At 46.7% G+C, this 22,529-nt stretch overlaps 2 protein-coding genes across 2 annotated transcripts in view; one reads left to right on the top strand and one right to left on the bottom strand.

Annotated features, from left to right (window-relative positions):
* The window catches only part of LOC129629278 (uncharacterized), a 139,500-nt gene extending 136,497 nt beyond the window's left edge, over positions 1-3,003 (top strand). The window contains exon 3 of the mRNA XM_055549218.1: positions 2,398-3,003. Coding sequence (XP_055405193.1) covers positions 2,398-2,782 — 385 coding nt within the window. The 3' untranslated portion in view covers positions 2,783-3,003. The remainder of the gene's footprint in view (positions 1-2,397) is intronic.
* A 5,895-nt stretch (positions 3,004-8,898) lies between these two features.
* On the bottom strand, positions 8,899-22,197 carry RCN1 (reticulocalbin 1). Its single transcript, XM_055549217.1, has 6 exons — positions 21,633-22,197; positions 16,646-16,839; positions 15,472-15,650; positions 13,758-13,818; positions 10,945-11,144; positions 8,899-10,078 (listed from the first exon to the last, which is right to left on the bottom strand). Exons 1-6 carry the CDS (start codon positions 21,884-21,886, stop codon positions 9,971-9,973), a joined length of 996 nt encoding a protein of 331 aa, XP_055405192.1. The 5' UTR covers positions 21,887-22,197; the 3' UTR covers positions 8,899-9,970.
* Between the last annotated feature and the right edge of the window lie 332 nt (positions 22,198-22,529).

The raw sequence follows: 22,529 nt of genomic DNA, 5'->3' as shown, positions 1-22,529 counted from the left end.
CTTACAAACAGGAAGTCTGTTATCCAAATGTAATGAAGCCATCACTCAACTCTTAAAGAAAATATCATTCTTAAAGTCAAAGGAACACGTAAAGAAAATGCAATTCATTCACGGGACTAAAATGTAGATTTTGGCTTCACCTACTTTATCTACTAAGCCAGAATGAAGGACCAATGTGTGCTTTGGCTCTCCAGAGCCTGAACTTTGGGCCTGGACCACCACTTAACTGTACAAACACATGCCTTTGAGAAATTGATCCAGCTTCCCTGCTCTACTTTCTTTCCTATACAATGGGGAAATGAGATCTACCTTGCAGGATGGTTTTGAAGATCAATAACAAAATGTAAAACACTCAGTGCGGCCCTGGTGACCAGGTGCTCATCAGTTTCATTGTTTGAAAGTACTCCTGCATTTTAATTATTTAAAGGTTTGGTGGCCTGGCTCAGAGTTGCAGGGAGCTCAGGAAATGCTGTACTCCCAGTGGGAGGAGGCACTATTTCTTTGCTGTCAGTGCCTTACAAGAATGAGGAAAAGGTTGCAGGGAACTAGGAAAGCAATTGCAGGAAAGAAGCAGGGGAAATAAAAATGGGAGAATTTGGTTCTCACTGGACCTGTCACCCTGAAGAGCTGGGCTTTCTTCTCCTCTTCCCTTTTCCTTCTCTCTTGTTCAGGAGGGAGGCTCCTCAGGCAGTGCAGCCAGGGGCAGGATCCCAGTGGGAAGAAGAAGGAGCCTTACTTCTCCCGCCTGCTTGTCTCTCCAATGCTTCTTTGGAGAAATGAAATTCATATTCAGACATTTGAACAAAATAGCACTTTTTAAAAAAATTATTTCAAAGGCAAATCATGTTCATTCTGGAAAATTTATACAAACCAAAAGAAGAAAAAAATTATCCAAAATTCCACTGCTAGATCACTAGTGAAACTATTTGGGAGTCTATCCTTTCAGAGTTTTTTTCTAGGCAATAAGGACATAAGCCAGTATGTTGCTATAAAAACAAATGGGATCGAATGCTACATACTGTTCTGTAATATGATCTTTTTCACTAACGACTTTCCATGTCAATAAACGAATGTATCTAATGTCGTGATGGGTGACACCAGTGGATGCTCGGGTGGCTGGCCCCTGGCACCTGCGGCGCCCTCCCTGGAAGGAGACACGTAGCTTGCTTCTGTGAAACATGTGAGCAGAAGTGAGCAGCTTTGTAGGCAAACCTTTATGCAATCCGTAATTGTTTTCTTACAGCAAATTCTCACATTCAGTCTTAATTTTCTAAAAAAAAAAAAAAAAAAGACGATATGATTAATCTGTTTAAATCATAAGTAGACTTCTATGGAGAAGAAGGAAGAGACTATAACTAAGCATGATGCTATTTATTTCTGACTTTGTTCAACCTCTACATTTATCTCAGTAGTGTTCAGTCCGGAGAAGGCAATGGCACCCCACTCCAGTACTCTTGCCTGGAAAATCCCATGGATGGAGGAGCCTGGAAGGCTGCAGTCCATGGGGTCGCTAAGAGTCAGACACGACTGAGCGACTTCACTTTCACTTTTCACTTTCATGCGTTGGAGAAGGAAATGGCAACCCAGTGTTCTTGCCTGGAGAATCCCAGGGACGGTGGAGCCTGGTGGGCTGCCATCTATGGGGTCGCACAGAGTCGGGCACAACTGAAGCGACTTAGCAGCAGCAGCAGCAGCAGTGCTCAGTCGCTCAGTTGTGTCTGATTGTTTGTGACTCTATGGACTGTCACCCTCCAGGCTCCTCTGTCCATGGGATTTTTAAGGCAAGAATACTGGAGTGGGCTGCCATTTCCTACTCCAGGGGATCTTCCCGACTCAGGGATTGAACCCCTGTGTCTCCTGCATTGTCAAGCAGATTCTTTACCCAGTGAGACATCTTTTATCTCAAATATAGCCTTATTTCTAGTCAACAAACTTAAGAAACAAGACACAGTCACTGTCCTTAAAGAGATTACAAGTTCATAGCAGATGTAAGAGACACAGTAATTCTCTCATTTGCACAAAAATACCTGATTTTTTACCAGGAGAAGTGAAGACAAGATGGACACAATATTAATAATAATAGCCAGTGTTTAATGAGAACTTACTATATCTGTGAACTGTTAGCATCTTACATGTTATACTGTATTAGATGACTTATGATTTAATTCTCAGTCAGCCTATGAAGTAGGTACCAGTGTTGTGAACATTACATTATTGTGGGAACTGGGGTACAGAGAAGTTAAGTAACTTGCCTAAGGTACCCAGCTAGTGAGGGGCAGAGCTGGGATTTGATTCTAGGCCCATTGAAGCTGGGTCCCACTAGGCTGAAACTCAGTGGTTGGGCTGGGAGACAGCACTGTGGTGACCCAGAGTAAGCACTGTAATATAATTTCCCAGGTACTGCGGTCTGAAAACGGGCTTGCTGACGGCCCCCATGGTGGGCTTCATGGTGACCAATCAGTGCACCTTCCACACACCGGTCAGCTTTCCTCAGATCCCTGTGGCCGCATTGGCCGTGGAGAAAGTGGGGCGCTCCAGCGTGCACTACCGCCTTGCTCTGTTCCCTCCTAAGCCCACCAAGGAGACGCCTTCTGTCAGCCACTGGGACCTCAGCGATGGCTTCTTCTTTGGCCACCCCACGCTGGCTCACTTTGCCTCTTTGGCCTGCACCACAGGGTCTTCAGTCCATGTCTTTGTCAATCCAGCCACCAGCAAGCCGCTGGGCCTTCCTGAAGACTTCCGGAGGGGCCTCCTGCGGCTGATGAGCCCGGCTCCAGGGTGAACGTCTGTATGGGAGTCACACCTGCCAGAAAATAAAGTGTAGATGATCCTCGTAACAGTTTCTTCTGTTTAATTGAACTACATTTGATTTATTTATGTTTGGTTTCAGGTGTACAGCAGAATGATTCAGTTTTATATATATATATATATATAAAATATATATGTATGTATGTGCTTCATATTATTTTGCATTATAGGTTATTACAAGATGTTGAATATAATTCCCTGTACTATACAGTAAATCTCGTTGCTTATCTTTTTGGGGCATGGGGAGGGCTGTGCCATGCAGCTTGTAGGAGGGATCTTAGTTCCCCGACCAGGGGCTGAACCCAGGCCGGGTCAGGGCAGTGAAAGCCCGGAATCCTAACCACTACACCACCAGGGGACATCCCATGTTGCCTATCTAGTTAATCCTCAATAGTTTGTATCTGTTATTCCTATACTCCTAATTTATCCCTCTCTATGCCTTTTCTTCTTTTGTAACTAAAAGTTTGTTTTCTCTGTCTGTGAGTCTGTTTCTATTGTGTATACAGATGCATTTGTATTATTTTTTAGACTCCACTTATAAGTGATATCATATAATATTTGTCTTTGTCTTGCTTGGCTATGTTCTCTATGTCCATCCATGTTGCTGCAAATGGAGATATTTCCTTCTCTAGATGATTTCTTTTTATTCCTTAGCATGTTTTTTTCCACCCCAAGGAGAGGGTATTTTTTATCCTTTATGAGTGTCTCCTTGCTTCACCACTCAAGCATCCCTGTGCATCAGGCCCGGGGCAAAGTGCTTCACACCCAGGGTCTCGCTGAGCCCCCACACCACCCAGCCAGGTTGGTGCTGCTCTTCCCTCCTTTTTCAAAGAGGAAAATGAGGTTTGAAGGGTGCAAGTATCGATAACTGGCCTAAAGTCATTCAGCTAGTGAATGAGTTTGTCTCTCAACTCACCTGGGCATGCTGGCTACAGGCATCTTTATCTCCAGCAGCATGGAGCATACTTGCTGTGATTTAAAACCACTAATCTGATATGAGTCTTTAAATGTCTTCAGCTTCTTACAGTTAATAAAACCACATGAACTCTTTTTTTTTTTTTGGTAAGATGTGAACTTTAAAAAAAAAGGAAAAAACAACATTCTTTTCTGTATTTAAAACAACAAACACACCTTTGACAATTTTCTGATAAATTCACGACCTCCATCAGTCACTAATGGCATGTGTTGCAATCTAAAAGTAAACCTTTGATGCTGAAATATGTAAGAACCCTGCTTTGGTATAATAACGAAAATGGTTACCATTTCCTGCACACTGGCCACACAAAATGCTTTATGGTCGTTACCTTAATTCATCCTTATTTCTCTTCTATAAAGTAGGAGTTATTGTTGCCATTTTTCAGATGAGAACATTGAGGTTTTAAAAAGAACAACTGGAGTTGGGGAAGGTGTTCTAGTCCAACCTCTGTCTCAGTTCTGAGAGAGGGAAACGCACAAGCTTAATCTGTCTGGGCCTCAGTTTCTTCCTCTGAAAATATAACCTTTCCTGAATGTTTTTGATTGTACTAAGACTCTGACCTGCTTTTGAAATGAGTTTCTAATTGCCACCACATACAACTAGCTTTGGAATACCCTGACCATGATACAAACAACATTAAAAGCTATTCCTTTGTCATTTAATTCATTCAATTTCACCTAGTGATAGATTGATTTTTAGGTTTTAAAACACTTCGCACAAGAATTCTAAATCTTGGCAAGACCATTAAGCAGCAGCCTGGTTGGTAGGCATAGATTTATCTGACCTCTGGCATTTGACCTCCTCAGGAAGGTCATCGGGGAAAACCCCCTTTTTGTGAGTCTCACTTCTCTGCTCTTGAGTTCTTGTGTGTACATTGCTCACCTTGTCTCTTGGCTGTGGACACCTCAGTTCAGGAGGAGGAGGAAGAAGATCCCAGCCAGAGGAGGAACAGAGAGGGTCTGTAAATCCCAACATGGTCAGTGCAGGTTGCTCAGGATTTAGGGAGGTGTTGATTAAAACTTCCTCCTTTCATTGGCAAAGGTATTCTGATCTGGCCAATCAATCATATAGTCACCTAACTTATGAACTGTATTATTTTGGATATTAATTCCCCTTACAGTTCACTCACTTATAAAATGGAAAAAATCATACTATTACCACTGGTTACCCAGGAGTGCCAGTCACCAATGTTTTTAACACCCTGACCCCTCACCCAGAGCAATAGTAGGATTGCACTTCCTACTCCCCTGAAGTTAGATGTGGTCACCCATGACCTGTTTTGACAAATGAATGGGAGACATGTGCCCACATGACTTGTTTTGACCAATGAATGGGAGACATGGGTCACCTTCAGGAGTGACCATGTTCGTTTGCCTGCGCTCCACTCCTCAGTGGACATGGGTGGATATGGAGATGCCCTGCTGAATCCCACACCACAGCTGCCATGGACAGTTGCTCAGAACCGAAGAGTTTGAGAAAGGAAAAATTGTCTGTTGCTGTAAACCACTGAGATGGTATGATTTTTACTGCAGCTTAACCCAGCATATCCTCTTTCTTACAAATACCAACCTCAGAGGGCTGTTGTGAGGGTTCAACGGTTAGTGTATGTAAGTCCTTGGCATCGTGCCTGGACAGGTATTATTAGTATTTATGTAGGAGAAAAGAAATACTGTGTGCTCCCACTACACAAATACCTCCAAGGTAGGAAAGTAACCAATCCTCACATTCATTTTCTTTCATGAGTCTCTGTGGGAAATTGGGTACTATTTTATAGGAGAAGAATCAGAGAGGTACTTAAAGCACACGGGATGATGGGATGCATTACACCTAGGGTGTGTTTCCCTAGTCCCGGACCCTGGAAATGACCATATTTGAGAGTGCAGATGGATACTTGGAAATGGCTCCAAGTTCATGTAAATCTTATGAGTTTGAGTCCTGATGGCACAATCTTTCCACTGCTCAAAATTTTAATGCTTCAACATGAGCCACAGTGTTAGATGTTATGGTACACATTGGTTTTTTGGTGGGAAATGCTAGCATTATGAACTTGCTTTAAGAATACAGAGAGAATTAAAAAAAAAAAAAATACAGAAAGAGCCAAATCTTAGTTGCATGTAGTTGGAGGAAGCTGACTTTTACTATAAAGGTGGCAAAATAAATCTAGAAAGACTCTAAAATGCAGTCAGCCATTCACTACTCTGCAAGATGTTTTTGCTGAGCTACTAACAAGTGGCCATGTATCTATTGTTTGCTGGGCACTTCTGAGCAGTTATGACTCCTGCATTTGCTAACAAGGAACAAGTACAGTGATCCAAGCGGGTGAAGAAAGCCTTCAGGTGTGCAGATTTTCTAACTACATCTTTGTTACACTCGAATTCATTCGAAAATCTACAGTAAGAGACAAGAGATACAAAATACATGTTCATGTTTTGCTTGGACAGATTTTGGCTCCTAGCAATTAATGCTTTCAGTCACATTAAGCATATAGATAATGCTTTGTGACATAACAGTATTTCCCATTACAGATCAATTTTGTAGCATTTGTTCATAATCAGACTTGAAATGTTACCTAGAAACAAAATATGTTTTCCTTGAAACAGTCAGACCCTATTAGAAATCTAAGGCTTTACAAATCACCATGTTAACAGCTATGTCCCCTAGCTAAGGTTTTCTTTCCTTAAATAGTGTTAAATTCAGCCCCAGAAGCACTAGTCTCTTTGAGGGCTCTCGTCTATGTGCACTGACTTGAAAGGGAAAAACTTAGTGTTCAAAATACATTTAACATCTGACTATGTACAACTTAATAAACCAGCCGGTATTCCCTTTTGGGGGAAAAATAATGTTAGCACCTTTTAGAAGTGTTATGCTTATAATTAGGTTACATTATATTATTTTCTCATTTTTTTAAAGACAGGTTCTCATTGCTTAAAAAAAAGTGTCAGCCTATTTCTAGGTAAGTGAGTTATTCTCATTTCCTGACCACATAATCATATACTGCGAGTGAGCAAAGAAATAAAGGGGACATATGTCAGATTCAGAGATTTGGAGCAATAAAATTTAGTATTAAACAACAGAGATTTTGGAGCAAGGAACACTTGGATTTGCATTCTGGTCCTGCCATTTGATAACTCTGGCATCTTGGCAAATTACTTTTCATTCAGCAACTTTTAGCTATTTAAAAAAATTTTTTTATAGAATTCTGCTGCCCGCCCCCCTGACCCCAGTATTCTCTTTCATTAAAGCTAACAATCTCTCATTCATTCAGCAAATAATTACAGAGTATTTATCATAGGCTAAGCTTTACTGCTCTACTGTTCTAGGTCCCGGGAACCAGCAGTTGGTTAAACAAATCAGGGTGTTGTCATAGAGCTTGTGTTCTAGCTCAAGGAAGATGGACAGTTTACAAACAAGATATCAGGCAGTTTAGTTGGTTGATAGGTACCCCCTGCAAAAGATATGTCTCCCTCCTAACTCCTGGAACCTGTGAATATGAGCTTACTTGGAAAAATGGCCTTTTGCAGATATAATTAAGGATCTAGAGATCAGATCACCCTGGATTATCTAGGTGGGCCCTAAAGCCAATTCCAAGTGTCCTTGTAAGAGACACACAAAAGAGAGATTCACTCAGAGAGAGGGAAAAAGGCCGTAAGACGGATGCAGGGTGGAGTGAAGCAGCCACAGCGAGCACACCTGGAACTACCAGAAGCAGAAGCAAGAAACATTGTAGGATTCTCCCCTAGAGCATTCAGGAGCACAGTCCTGCTGAGGATGCCATGGTTTGATGACATCACTGGCTCAACAGACATGAGTTTGAGCAAACTCCAGGTGACAGCGAAGGACAGGGAAGCCTGGTGTACTGCAGTCCATGGGTTGCAAAGAGTAAGACACGACTTAGCTACTGAACAACAGTCCTGCCAACGACTTGATTTCAGACTCCAGCCTGCACTGTGAGTTTCTGTTGTTGAAAGGCACACTCTTCTATGGTAATTTATATAGCAGTCCTAGGGAACAAATATAAATGGCAATATGTACATACCAAGCAGAAAATAAAACAGGGAAATGTGGACTCAAATGTTGTCATTGTTTAGTTGCTAAGTTGTATCCAACTCTTTTGTGACCCCATGGACTGTAGCCAGGGGGTCGTGGTTCCTCTGTCCATGGATTCTCCAGGCAAGAATACTGGAGTGGGTTGCCATGCCTTCCTCCAGGGGATCTTTCTGACCCAGGGATCAAACCTGCAGCTCCTACATTGGCAGGCAGATTCTTTACCACTGAGTCATCAGGGAAGCCTGAGGGACTACTACAAATAATGGAGTTGGGAAGGTCCCCTTTGAGGAATCATGTGAGTTACCCCAGGATGTGTGAAGTGGGGGTTCCCAATGAGAAAGGACAGCAAGTGCAAAGGGCCCAACTTGGAAATGAATTTGGTGTGTTTGAGGACCAGAAAGTCAGTGAGGCTGATGTGGGAGGTGAAACCTAGTGATGCTGATGAGGTGGGAAAGGACCAGATGCTATAGGGCCTGGTAGGCCTTGGGAGTCCCTTGGATACCAAGGAGATCAAACCAGTTAATTCTAAAGAAAACCAACCCTGAATATTCATTGGAAGGACTGATGCTGAAGCTGAAGTACCAATACTTTGGCCACCTGATGCAAAGAGGAGACTCACTGGAGAAGACCCTGATGCTAGGAAGGCAGAGGGGACAACAGAGAATGAGGTGGTTGGATGGCATCACCAGTACAATGAACTTGGGCAAACTCTGGGAGATAGTGAAGGACAGGGAAGCCTGGCGTGCTGCAGTTTATGGGGTGGTAAAGAGTCATCAGGCACGACTTGGCGACTGAACAACAGGCCTTTGCAAGAAGCCTAGATTTCCTTCCAGCTGAAACTTGTCTCTGAAAGGTCTTACAGGTAAGACGACCTGCAGTTTCTCTAATTATCATACAGAAGTACATGTTAAATAGGTAAATATGAGTATGTCCTGAACATTCTAGTAGTTGGACTTTTAAAATGTAGAACTTCTTTAACCTTACTCATGTCATCTCATCCCTGTTAAATTCTCTATCAGCAGAGAATAATGTCACAAATGGTATGTGTGAAGTCAAACACCACAGGACACAGTAGAAAATCCTCAGAGGGATCCTTTATTCATTCACTTTCTACTTATAAGGTGGAATTTCAACCTGTAAAAGTTCTTTCCAGTTTAGCCAGTGGCTTGGAACACTACTTTGTCAACTCCATGGTGTAAGTGGTCCCAGGGCAGGTTGGAAGGCTGTGGATTCACCAGACTGGAAGAGATGGGTTCCGGAGCTCCACTAGGCAGGTTTCCCTAGGACCCCACTCTCTATTCCTGTCCGAGGTCAGCAAGGAAATGGATTGGATTTCTAGTCACTTTTTCAAAGATCAGATCTACTTCATTTACATGTCAAGAAGAATTTCTCAAGTATAATAAAGTGTTAACCATTTTCCTATAGTTCTTCAAATGCCTGACATTCATCTTTTCTCCCTACATTTAAAATTCCTTTCTTTTTCATATTACCTTTCTTAATTGCTTCTTATTGTAAAAAAAAAAAAAAAACAAAGACAAAAAAGATGGGTGGATCTGTTGTGCACATTAGCAGGTTCATACAGAAAAATGCACAGAGGTTTATATGCCATTTACAGTAACAGCTCAGAGTACAGTCAAGAAGGAAGAATTTGAAATAATCAGCCTTGCTCTGAAAGAAGCCTGTGTAGGAAGAAATACCACTGAAGCTTAATCAGAATTTTCCTTTACCAACTATGAACAGTGGCAAATGTAAAAAAATCTGCAGTTAAAATGCACAGCAGTCACTCCATTATACTGTCCTCTCCCCACCTACCCAACTTCTGAATAATAGGGCTTTTCAAATTTCATTCTTCTTTAGTTCGAATTTCATGGAAAAAAGCTAAAAAGTCATGTTTTAGTAAGGTATCCCCATAGAGCACTGCAATTTACCAAGATTTTAATGTGCTTGAAGAGAAATGTTACTCAAAGAAGAGTGGTATTTTCCAGCAAATATTGAGTAAAAAACAATTTTAACCCCAATCTGAGGTGATAAATTTGCTTTCTGTGGAGACATCACTGCTGTAAGTGAGACAATTGTAGCAACCATCCAGGACAATAAAAGAAAGGCTATGACAGTCTGTCATGTTATGGTGAGTGTGCATCAGAGCTCATCGTGGTTTTTGGTGAGGTCTTCCCCATAATTGGTAGCTTGGCTTCCAACAAACATGTTCCAGTTGTCTAAGATCTCCTCTTTAGTGAGCTTTTCATCCTAGAGGAGAGAAGAAAGCGCTTTGTCACAGAAACTCTGAGTAAATAGCTCAGCCTGACACTCATTATTCATTAATCTGCAACATTTAAAATATTACAATTCACAATTAAGAAAGTGCTGGGTACCTCTTTCATCTACCATCACTGCTCTGCAAAACCCTAAATGGAACAGCCTCCTGCTATAAACACTGTGCTAAAATATATGGGAAAAGTCCTCAAGGAATTCAGAAGCCAGAGTCTGGTTATGTCTACATGCAGAGCTGGCATTCCCAAAACAGGCTCTGAAGAATTCCACTTCCCTTTTATGGCCTGACTGCAGAACCTGACTCTCTCCCGAGAACTCGGAGCAGTGATCAAAATGGGAGGAGGCAGGACCTCTTTCACGTCTTGTGTATTTGCATATTGACCAGTGGATGTTGGCATCGGAGCCAGCACAGTAAGCTGGCCTGATGCCTGGGCCTTCATGTGATGGGATCCCTTCTGCCTCACATGCTGCAGATGTCTGATGCGAGTCTGCTGAAGGAATGAATGGATGAAAAGCTGGTCCTAGGGTGATGCAGGGCATACCTCTTAAATCCTTGCCTGCCTACAGCCAACAAAGTGACCGGCACTGCGATCCTAGATGTCAGTGAACCTAAGTGCAACCCACAACAGGCTCTCTAGGAATAGGAACATCTGGCCTAATGAGCTCACTGCGGGTTATCGCGATGTCGGCCAAGTTCACAGGTCTTAGATGTAGGGCAGGAGTGAGAGAGGTCAATAAGGGCACGGCCACACAGGCCAAGGCAAACACCAAAGAAGCAAACAGAAGCAATCTTATGTAAGCTGTCTCCCTTCAAGGAACGGTTCCAGAACACTGCGAAATACCTTGTTTTTGTCTGACTCGTACACCAGGTGCCTGGCCTCGGCCTGCGCGTGGTCGTAGTCTTGGGGGAGGATCCAGTGACGAATCTCATCTTTGTCCAGCTTCCCATCCTTGTTCAGATCCCGGAATTCATTAAACTGCTCCCGTTCTGACAGTACCCAGTCTGGCTCAGGGCCACTCTCCTCGTGGGAAAACATATCAGCTAGAAGGGAAGGCTGTTCTTGGTTATGAAGACCAGTGGGAAGGTAAATCTAAGAAAACCTGACCTCCAGCAGTCGAGACCTAACCAGATACCTGAGGGGGAGTCTACTCTTGGGTAAAGAATACAATGATTTATCTTCTCTAAAGGCCACTGAGCGGAAGAGAAAGAACTGTGCTTGGAAGCCAGAAGGTGAATTCTGCCTTTGACTTAGTCCAGTGCCTTGTCTAAAGTGGAGACAGTAATTTATTATTCAAAAGGTTATTATCAAGGTCAAATGGGACATTTCTGTGAAAGCCCTCTACAACCCAGCCTGGAACTATACAGGTGAAAACTAATAATAATGACCAATACCAGCACTTTCTATGGTCCAGATGCTGTATGGAATGCATACTTTTTTAAATTTGAGTTTTCATTATAATCCTATGAAGTAGGTGTTGTTATTCCCACTTTATAGATGAGAACACTGAGGCACAGCCTTAACCCAAGGAGGACCCACAGCTAGCATGAGACTGTAGTTGACTATACAGGAACACGAGCACTCTGCTTCCAACCCATAGTCTTACCCACTGTGTTTATTACTATTGCTGTTTATATCATTTCCAGAGGGCTTTCACATATATTTTACTTCACCCTTAAAGCAATTTTATAAGACAGATCAATAACCTTGTTTTACAAAATGGCAGGGAAAAGGAAAAAGGCAAAGCTTATCCACTGTTTGCTAAGCCACTAGATTTTCTAGGAAAAGAAAGATACCTTGTGGGCAATTTCTCTTTGAAGGAAACAGCTTGGAAATGTCAGGTGGCAGAGAGAGTAGACAGATAGTGAATGAAGGAAAAAGAGAGGCAAGACTCTGGCTGGGTTCAGCTACAAGTAGACTCACACCGTCCTGGAAACATGGTGCTGTGCCTTCCCGTTTTACAGATGAGGAGACTGAGGCTTATAGGCTTATACGGAGTGATTACATGACTCCCACAGGGTCACAGAGTTAGTAAGTGGAGAAGCCAGGAGTCTTAATTCCCGCGTTCTCCCCACTGTATCATGTCACCGCTTGTCCCTGCCTGTAGAGAAGGCTCCTCCCTAAAGGAAGTAGCTTGCTAGACCAGACACCTGGTCTCTAACAGCAAGTCGCTCAGAATTCAGTTTTCAAGAACAATGCCCCCATCAGCCTCTCTGCCAGTGTCCAGCGCAAAAAAAATGTTTCTTTTAGGCAGTCACTCAAGAGTTTTGCCCCCCGGCCCCCATGCACCTTTTCAATGCAGATCAGGAAGAGAGTGAGGCAGAGCACACACTTGAAATCAGAAGAGCTACACCGTCTTAATCACCCTGCCTTCCCTTCAAGTCTAATTCCCTCACCACTGGGTGTGCGGGGCTCTGAAACTGCCCTCACATGCGTGTGCACCAGGCGTGAGACAGGCTGCAGTGTGCACGCTGACGACGGGGCTGTCAGCACTGATTGTGCTACAGAGGGAAAGCCACCGAGACGGCTTCAGTTACTGAGGCGAGAGCTGCTGTCACCAGACACAGGAGGACAGCGTCTGCTGCTTCACACCAAATACAATTCCGAGTGGCTGGCAGAAACTCTGCTCTCCTTTACAGCAGGTACTTGTTCCTGTGTTTGGGGGGCAGAGTTAAACAAGCACGAACCGGAGACTGACGGCAACGTGGGAGCTGCTTTTATTCAAGGTAACTGACTGCGTCTACTCAATATCTGCACAAAAGTTATATCCATCCCACCCCTCAAACGATTTTCCAGCTTTTACTTTACTGACACTTGGGAAGAGAAGAGCTATCCTGAGAAGGTGGCCTGCAGCTGGGGCCATGTGCCAAACCTCCCAAGCAGCAACTGCTGAGGATCAAATGGAAATATCCATGCTGCCTCCTTTAGTCCCTCAGGCTGGAAGGGCTCCTGGGCGGCTGGGAAGGGCTCTAACTAGGAGCAGTGGTTTCTGACCTGGGGGCTTAACTGGAGCCTCCTTCGACCAGGGCTCAGTTACCTGCAAACGCACTTCTGGATGTTGCTCAAGTGGAGGCCTTCAGAACAAAAATCTGGGAACAGTACTCCCAATGAAAGACCAAAAACCAGAGGCATAAAACAGCCGTATGTGGCGAGACTATGCATTCTGTAAAAGGGTTTACCTAAGGAGGAACGCCTTTCTGCAGACAGCTTGGGCCTGTAAACAGTTCTGCTGACCACAGCTCTGTCTACTCCGTTTCTAGGCCCCGCTGGCGAACAGTCTGCTGTAGAATCTGTCCCGAGACTGTCCGCTCTAGCCCCCCCTCCCCAGCTCTGGGATCTCTAGTCCCGTCTCGCAAAGGGAGAAACTCCACAGTGTGATGAAGAGCGCCTCTTAGAGCCGTGGGGTTAATGCTGGCCTGGGCTCTTCTCCACCAGGAATGCCTCCCTGAGGCACTGTATTGCCTGCAAGGCAGTGCGCTGACCCTGCACCCCGAGGACTGGTGTGACAAGTCCCTCTCACTGGGAAGTCACAGGAGTGACACCAACAGACTTGCAGCTGCTGCTAAAGGAGACGTCTGAGGAAAAGTAGCCAGACATGTGGGTGGAGAACTGGTGCCCAGTTGGGACAGAGGAGCAAGACTCCAGGCAGCACTCACCAATATACTCATCCTGATCCACAAAGCCATCCCCATTCTTGTCGATGTCCTCCAGAGTTTCCTAGGAAGCAAAGGAGAAGAGATGCAAGATAGCTCCGCGCTCTCAATAAATCTAACTACTGTCCTCCTCTGTCTGGCTTTTATGGCTTGAGGACTTCTGGCTCGTCTCCTGACCTCCCTGGGCATTAGTTTGTGATCTGTAAAAGAGAGGCAATGCTTTCTGTCCCTCCTCCCCCAGCCTACGATTTTAAAAGCAGAACACTCTCTGCAAATGAAAATGTACCTATAAGCCCAGACGTTCTCTTATTATGAAGCTCTGCCAGGCTAACCACCTCCACTGTCCTGTCTAATCGTCTCTGTGTACTGTGACGAGTCCAGTTTGAAACCCACTGGACTAAAATGATCACCAAGATAGATTCCATTGCTAACTGGACCATGAACACCAAGGTGATGTCAGGAAAATATGAACTGTGAACAACTGGAAAATAAAAGTATATCTGACTTGAATACATTTGGGTGGCCAATAAGTAACAGCGTATAGAAAATCCCGAACAAACGTTTTGGCCACCCAATATTATGTTGTGTATTTAGTACATTTGGCCTCTAAACTAGGGTTTTTGTTTTTGTTTTGCTAGGGTAAGTAATTAAATGAGTCTACTGTCCACTGTCACAGAAACTCAAAGGCGTCCTGAAGAAAACAGCCAACCTGAGAACTGAGTCAATCCAGAAGCACATAATCCACTTCCCCATCTTCACTGTCTTCTGGCAAATTAGCCATCACTAAGTGGATGTTGGGTGTTAAAGGAATGATTCTTAGAGCCATTGCCCAGTCCTCAGGGTCACTGTGGTCATAAGGATGAAGCATCCATAAGTGAACCCATCCAAGACTGGAAAACGGAAATAGTCCAGGGCTGGTTGTTTCCCAGCAGCAAAACAATTGGAACTGCCTCAGGATGCCTGCCCTGAAACAGGGGATCGGCATTTGCTTTAATGTCAAGGAAAATGAAGACACTTGGGACCCGACAAGACACTATGGAAAGCAAATACACTCCAAGGGGAGCACCCTTTCTAGACATGGTCTGACTTTACATTTCCATATGATTTAACAGTCCAGTGCATTCCATTTCTGAGTCTTATTCTAGTTTCCTCAAAGCTGGCAAATGAGGCTAGCTAGTTGCTCACTAAACCCATCTGCTCTTTCTCGGCACACATCTAAACTGTCAGCGTAGGAGCCCATGTCAAATGTCGGAGCTCATGGAATGTAAAAGGAAGGGAGGTGTCATTTCCTGGCCAGTACAGTAAAGGCATACTGTGCCTTCTCCTCAGTCCTTCTCTTCTTCGGTCTATCAGATGAATACAGGGGATTGGCCAGGATGACCCCAAAGCCACAGGACGGTGGAGGACAAGATGGAAATGGCCTGGGCCAGCACTTGAGAACCACCCAGAAGGGGACCATCTGCCCTGGACTCGGTATAAGCAAGAACTAATTTTCGGTTATTGTGTTGAATAGCTGGGATTGGGGGCTACTTGTTACAGCAGCTCCCCTCCCCTGACTCATCTCCTGAGTACATAGGCATTCCAGTGTATTCCACTTCAGAGTCCTTGTCCAGTTCCCCTTGGGCTGAAGAACATTCTCACTTTGCAAGAAAGGATAAGGTTTTGGTGCTGCTTTCGATTCGGTCTTTTCCCAGTCCAGGCTCTTTGGATATCTTACCAAAACCACAATTTCCTTCATATGCTCAAACTCCTCAGGATGCAGAAAGGCGGTGAACTCCTCCCGGGTGGCTGTCTGATCACTATCGAGGTCTGCAGCCTTGAACCTTCTCTCATCCCGTGGCAGCATCTTTTTAAAGGTGTGATGATCTGAGGTATCCTGAAACTCTGTGGGGTTTCCTGCAGGATGTGCACAGAAACATGAACACTGAGCTACCAAGGAAAGTGTTTCCCTCCAGATCACGCCCCGTGGTATTTAATATGAAGGGCAGAAGGTCCTGATGTGTCAGGTTTCTGAAACATTTGATTTCAGAATGCCTCCAGTGTCTGTCCCTCCAGGCCACCCTACAGCCAGGCCCTAAAGGCTTGTTAGGGACATTATAGCAAGTGGTGGAAAACATAGGCTAGAGACCATATTAATATCCTACTTCACTTTGTAATACCCTACTTTCATCATACTCTTTGACACAGAACATACAAAGGCTCCCTAATACCTGGAACATCTGTTCTAAGTTCCTGCAAATCTTTCAAGACCTCTCTTAATCTAGCTGGGAGTGTGTGTCTTTGGTTCTCCTCAGGCCTGTCCTGTTACATATGGCCTCTACGAGGCAGCCATCTAGCATGTCTGCACCCCATGCTGGGCACACACCACTCCATCATTCCTCCCAAACAAGCATGTCTTATGTCCAAACCTTGCCCACTGCTGAAGGCATCGTTGCACCTTTGACCCTCCAGCTGACCCACCTTTCCCACTCGTCTCCATCTCTCCAGATACAAATCCATTCTTTAAGGCCAAGTTCCCAAACCACCCTCCACCAGGAAGCCTTCCGAGACTGTTCTAGTTTACCCAGTCCTTGCTATCTGAAATTCAGCACACATGCTTCCTCTCTGCTTTGTTCTCTGGGTATGCCTCTGAGATCGTAAGCTCAGGTTGGAGAGCAGCTTATTTTTTAGTAGACCCTCACCCCCTTCCACCTACAAGTTCACTCAAAGTAAGCAGCCCAGTGTGTTGTTAGTAAGCAAAACAGGATGTTACACTGTTCTACTTAAGCAGGTTCTACTTAGCAGACTGTGACATCTTCCCGAAGTGGGTAGATATGATGAGAGAGTAATTTCCCACAAGAAGCTTGTTACTCGGGCCCCAGCTGTGTAATCGCTCCTGCAGCACCTCTTACCTAGGTAGTAACCATAGGTGGCTTGCTTGTATTCTTCCCAGGAAATTTTATCGTCTTTGTCCCGATCATAATCCTTCCAGACTTTGGCGACATTATCATAGATGTACCTTTTCTGCACCCGTTTGATCCAGGTTTTCAGCTCCTCGGTGGTGACAAAGCCGTCTCCATCACTGTCAATTCGATCAACAATTTTCCTGTAGTTAAAAAAAAAACAAACAAACAACCCATGAGGCTATTATCAAGGCTTGTGTGATCCTGATCCAGAAAGAGATCAAACACCTGCAGAATCTAAAATGCTTAAGTGCTAAAATAAAATCAATGACCCAGTGATGCTTGAAAGGACCTTAAAGTTTAAGTTTTCCAAGAATGATATGTCTCTCTCCACCCACCCAGTGCCAATAGCAGATGCTAGTGGATCAGGCCGTTCTGTCCTCATAAACCTTGATGTGACCTCAGAATCGTTCTCAACACAGTGCTCTGCAGATAGACACTACCAATTGAGTGAGCTGATTTGTAAGATGAAACCTAGCAGTTTTCCCTGATGTAGTTTAACTCCTTTATTTTTAAAGTAATGAGGGAATAATTGGTACCACTGGAGTCAGAATCCATGTCCTCTGGCTCTAAACCCAATTCAAAAGATGCAAGAGTCTAGCTTTCTAACTAACCCAACAAAAAATAAGTTAGATTTTTATTTTCCTTTATCTCATCACTTTGGATTCAAAGACGAGGAGACCAGATCGCTGACAGAGCAAAAAATGTCAGGGATGAAAGGGCCTTGACATCGTGGAAACTAATCAAGAAACCTGAGCAGCTGCAGGAACCTCAGCCTCCTGCTCTTAGGGTGAAGGCCACTATGTCCACTGGCATATCCTGCTCCACAGCTGGCCCGGGTTCCAGCAACTCCCCATTGGACTTTGCTGCTGCTGCTGCTAAGTCGCTTCAGTCATGTCCGACTCTGTGCGACCCCCGAGACGGCAGCCCACCAGGCTCCCCTGTCCCTGGGATTCTCCAGGCAAGAACACTGGAGTGGGTTGCCATTTCCTTCTCCAATGCATGAAAGTGAAGTCGCTCAGTCGTGTCCGACTCCTAGCGACCCCATGGACTGCAGCCTACCAGGCTCCTCCGTCCATGGGATTTGCCAGGCAAGAGTACTGGAGTGGGGTGCCATTGCCTTCTCCTAGGGCACCGCATACCCCTGTGCAGAGCAAATGTCAAGCTGGGAACCTCAACAGTGTCCATCTCTTAGGCCAGAGGGCCCACGCTGGGGATGCCAGCCCTGAGAGGAACTTCAAAAACTCCTGAAAGCTACTTCCAGTGTTTAAGAAAGTTTTACCATAGTAGTTCATTTACCTGAAAAGAGGTCATACAGGCTAATTAGGGATTTGTTTGCTTTGGGGTGGAATTTCATCAACTCCAACTTTCTTACCATGAACACAAGTTCAAATTGGCAGTTACTCTTTGATCAGAAATGGAAATGAGTTCATTAGTACTTAAGTCTCCATCCCCTACCTGAACCTGGGTAGCCCAAGTCCTCTTTCTCAGGAACTTGGCCCTTCCTTGCAATTCTGACAGGTCTCAAGACTGAAAGACTGAACCTCAAGTATCTTGCTTCCAGGAAATGACAGCCAAACACAGCAGAATTCTTTCAATACCGTCAAGTGTTTAGCCTACCTACTATGTGCCAGGTGCTGCTCCTGGCAGTGGTGACATGCCCATCAGTTATCCAAAGCCAACTGAGAAGCAGAATCTCAAACCAGCAAAGACCAAATGACGTCAGACAGTATACAACCTGCTTTTTGGAAAGGACAGCATCTAACGTATGCCAAAGAAACATCCAGAACATAGCTCAGCCTGACACATAGTAGGAGCTCAATAAATATTTGCTGGAAGCATAAATCATCCTAACTTCTCTCTTTAAAAATCTCAAACATGAGCTACAGGAAAAGGTAGCTATGATGTAGATAAACCAAATGCTACAATCAGAACACCAGGATCCTAGTCCTGAGTGATCTCGGGCATATAACTTGAGTCTCTGTTTCTCCATCTGTAAACTGCACACCTACTTTACAAGGAATGTTGGGAGGGTTAGAGGAGACGGTGTGCACCTTTCCTCACTAAGGACGATAATCCCCAACACAGGTGGATGGAGAACTCAACAAACAGGTAACAGAAGTAAGCAAAGCAGGATGCCCCAGGTGGTCCAGTGACTAAGACTCTGATGAGCTTCCAAAGCAGGGACCCTCAGTTTGATCCCTGATCCGGGAACTAAGATCCCGCAGGCCACAACGAAGACCCAGTGCAGCCAAATAAATAAAATTAAAATGTAAAAAAAGAAGCCAGCAAAGCATCGGGGGATCACCCACCAGCTGCCAAAGAAGGCTGCCCAGCTCTGCTCTAGGCAATGACCTCCACGTGGAATAACAGGCCATGGGTGTCAACAGAAACCAAAAATCGGGGTCTGTATGTGAAGTCACTCCAATGCTAAATGCTGGCAAGTAATTTATATTTTTTTCTAAGACTGCACCACATTTGCAACTTCCCCGAAGCCTATGGGTCCCTACTTTTTTGTCTTTGGGGGCCTTAGATCTGCCACGTTTTCAGAATCTATGCGCAAGACGGTGGTGACGAAGCTGCCTGGATCCAGCCACGCTCCCCCCTCTGCAGCCCAGACTTGGAGCTGTGGACAGAAAGATGGCTTCTCACGCTCAGCCCATCCCATACCGCGCCCACCCTTCATCTCCAACCTTCCAACCCGCACTCCCCCCGCCCACCTCTAGCCCAGATTTACTTTGTAGGTGAGCAGTGCGTCTACTGTCCCTGCAGCGGCTCAGGCCAGAGCCCAGAGGCCACTCTAGACTGCTCCCTCCTCTCCCGGCCCCGCCACGCCGAGCCAAGAGCAAGCACTGCCAGTTCCACCCCCACGTGGCTCAGGGTTCAGCCTCTCCCACCGTGCCTGACTCAGGCACTCACGGCCATCCCATGCCCCAGTCCCCCGCTCTGTGCCTCGGTTATGTTCTCTGCCCTGCTGCCGGTCCAACTTTCCTAATGCATTTTGGGATAATAACGTTTCTACCATGTACAGGATAATGTCTAATCTCCACCTCACAAAGGTCCCTCTGTGCCTTGGCCTCCTCGCCACTCCCACCTCCCACTTCCCTGTCCCTTTACTGTCCCAACACCCGGAATCCAAAGGAACAGATTTTAAAACTGTCTATAAGCAGGCTGTTCTTTCTTCAGGAATGCCTTTCCCTGTTCATAAGCCTGGTGACCTCTGAGTCATGCCACAAGCCCTGGTCAGATGACATCCCAACCCCCCCAAGCCCCTGTCCCCAGCCTGAACTTTAGGGGGCTCCTCCTAGATGGGTCACTGGGGCTTTTACATGCCACCATCGCAGCCATTATGCGTAGCATCTGCTCCAACCTCTCTTCTCTGCATATGATTGTAAGTACTTTATGGCCTAGAGCATACGGTTTTATTTTTGTAGTTGTCAGGTATCTAACACCCTGCTGAGCACATAGCAGTCTTTCAATTTTTTTTTTTTCATTAGTAAATGAATGCAGCAAAAGTCTTCATCCAAGGGTCAAATGCATCACCACTAGGCTTACTTGTCCTGCTCTAACCACTAGGCTTACTGGTCCTGATGAAGGCATTACTGGAAGCTTTAGGATGGAAAACTAGAATTCCCTTCTCCAGTTCCTCAAACCTCTCCTCCTCCTCACTGGTGACAAATGGCTGCTACCCAGGGCCCCTGAATAAATCAGCCTCCAAGTGCCTCAAAGCAATACAATGGACTGAACTCATCAATGGCCCCCATTGTTAAGGCTCAAACTAGAAGAGAAAGTACTTCTCTGCAGAATAAAACGTGATTGTTAGGAGGTGACTTTGAAGCTCAAAGATCCTTTCTATCAGCGCAGGCAGATGGTGCACCTACACAATAGGTGTAATTTAGCCTCACAGTCTGTCCAATCACACTGGCCTTTGGTGGCCCCATCTGCACAGGGATGGCTGTGTTCTTTTTCCTTGTAGCAGAGCAGAAAGACCCTCCACCCCTGGGAAGCAGATTCCTGGAGGCCTGGTGCCCAGTAGGCAGGGCTCTTGGGACGCTCCCCAGCCAGGTCTCCATCAGGGCTCAGGCTGGCTGTAGACTCCTCTGTGGAAGGGTTTCCAGAGAACCTCTGACAGCGCTCAAGTGTCTTTCCAGGGCCTGTGCAGAGGGTGCACTGAGATGTACCCACGTTTTGTTTCCAAGGCTTGGTTCCTGACTCAGCTGCCTTCAAGGGTGAAATTCACAACCTGCCATCACACCACCCTCCAGCCTTTTGCCCTCGGCTGCCAACAGAAGATGCTGGAGACAGAAACGAAGGGACCATTTTCCATTCCCACCCCTCCATCCCTATCTCCTAATGCCCCTCCTTTCTTAATAGCAGGATTCTTATACTCCCTACTTAAGATATGGGGGCGACTGAGCAGAAGACAAGAACACCTCAGTCCCAGCCCTGGGACACGGTCCAGGAATCAAGCCTCCGCCTGCCCCTTCCTCTTTTATCCATTAACGATCATCCTTGAGACCTTAGCAGTGTCTCCTGCCTCCCCTATTGGAATGGGAGAAGAGAGAAACCAGGAGGGTGGGGGAAGAACTCCTATCATTAAAAGGCCACCGTGGACAAATTCTTCTTTTGTACGCTCCCTCCCCTCTCTTCTGATGCAACCCGGGGGAGGGGGCGGGCCCTGGCCGTCCTGGCTCCGGAGACCGCTGCCACGTTCTCGCCTCCCCGCGGGAAGCCACCCCGGCCCTGGGCGGCGATCTCCATGCAAGGTCCCGGCGCCCGCGGGCAAACTTTGCTTCAGCCCCGCCGCCCGGCCCGCCCGGCCCACGCCCTCGGGTCCCGGCGCCCGATTTCGCTTTCGCTTTGCGGCCGGTGGCCAGCGCGGCTCCGGCCCCAGGGGCCCCGCCGGCACCTGCGGCGTCCCCGAGTGCGGCCTCACCCCAGCCTCTCCTTGCTCTCCTCCGAGGTGAGCTGGTCGAAGGTCTTGGAGTCCTCCTTGCCCAGGAAGGCCTCGTGGTCGTACTGGAAGCTCTGGTTGTCCTCGGCCGGCCGCTCGCCCAGGTCCGAGTCGGGCCGCACCACGCGCTCCTTGCGCACGGTGGGCTTGGCCCACAGCGCCGGAGGCGCCAGCAGCAGCGCCAGCAGCAGCCCCAGGGCCAGCCCCAGCTGGCGACCGCGGCCGCCGCGCGCCATCGTCCGGAGGAGAGCGCGGCCCGCGGGAAGGCTCCGAGCGAGCGACGAGCGGCGGCTCGGGAATGGGGGCTTAGAGCGCGCGCGGCGGCGGCGGCGGCGGGGCTGGGGCCAGGGCCGGCGCCGGGAGGGAGGGGACGGGCCGACCTCTCGGCCAGCGCCCGCCCCGTGCCAGAGCTGAGGGGCGCGCCCCGGGCGGCGGGCAGGAGAGCGCCGGACGGCCCCGCTCACGAGCCCATTGGCCGCCGGGCTGCGGGGGGAGGCCGGAGCCGCGGAGCCACGTCGCCCGCCCGGGCGGTGGGCGCGGGGCTCGGGTTTCGCCTGGGCCCCTCCCCGCGATCTCGTAGCGAGGGGCGGGCCCAGGCGGACTGGGCCGGAGACTGGAGGGCTCCTTAGAAGACCGGGAAGTTCTTTGTCGAGCAACAGATGTTCGGGGTAAAACTCCCTCTCTCTTTTTCCAGTTCCGGAGAACTGAGAGGAGGAAGGCGCTGCCCCCCGCCCTCGTCCCAACTTCCGACTCAGCTCTAGACCCCGCCTCAAGATGTGCATTTAAAACAAACTCAACCCCACTTAACCAAACTTGGGGTTCCCTGGTGGCTCAGACGGTAAAGAATCCGCCTGCAATGCAGGAGACCTGGGTTCGATC

This window comes from Bubalus kerabau, chromosome 15, assembly GCF_029407905.1.
Source record: "Bubalus kerabau isolate K-KA32 ecotype Philippines breed swamp buffalo chromosome 15, PCC_UOA_SB_1v2, whole genome shotgun sequence".
In the NCBI taxonomy this organism is placed as follows: Eukaryota; Metazoa; Chordata; class Mammalia; order Artiodactyla; family Bovidae; genus Bubalus; species Bubalus kerabau.
This window is presented reverse-complemented; position numbering and strand designations above follow the sequence as displayed.

Bases quoted from the DNA above. Each gene is read 5' to 3' on its own strand.
- RCN1 (XM_055549217.1), bottom strand. From the start codon at position 21,886: ATGGCGCGCGGCGGCCGCGGTCGCCAGCTGGGGCTGGCCCTGGGGCTG. The intron at 15,651-16,645 runs GTAAGAGGTGCT...CACATCCTGCAG, and splicing joins CACCTATGGTTACTACCTAG to GAAACCCCACAGAGTTTCAG. The intron at 10,079-10,944 runs GTATTTCGCAGT...TCTCTCCTCTAG, and splicing joins ACGAGTCAGACAAAAACAAG to GATGAAAAGCTCACTAAAGA.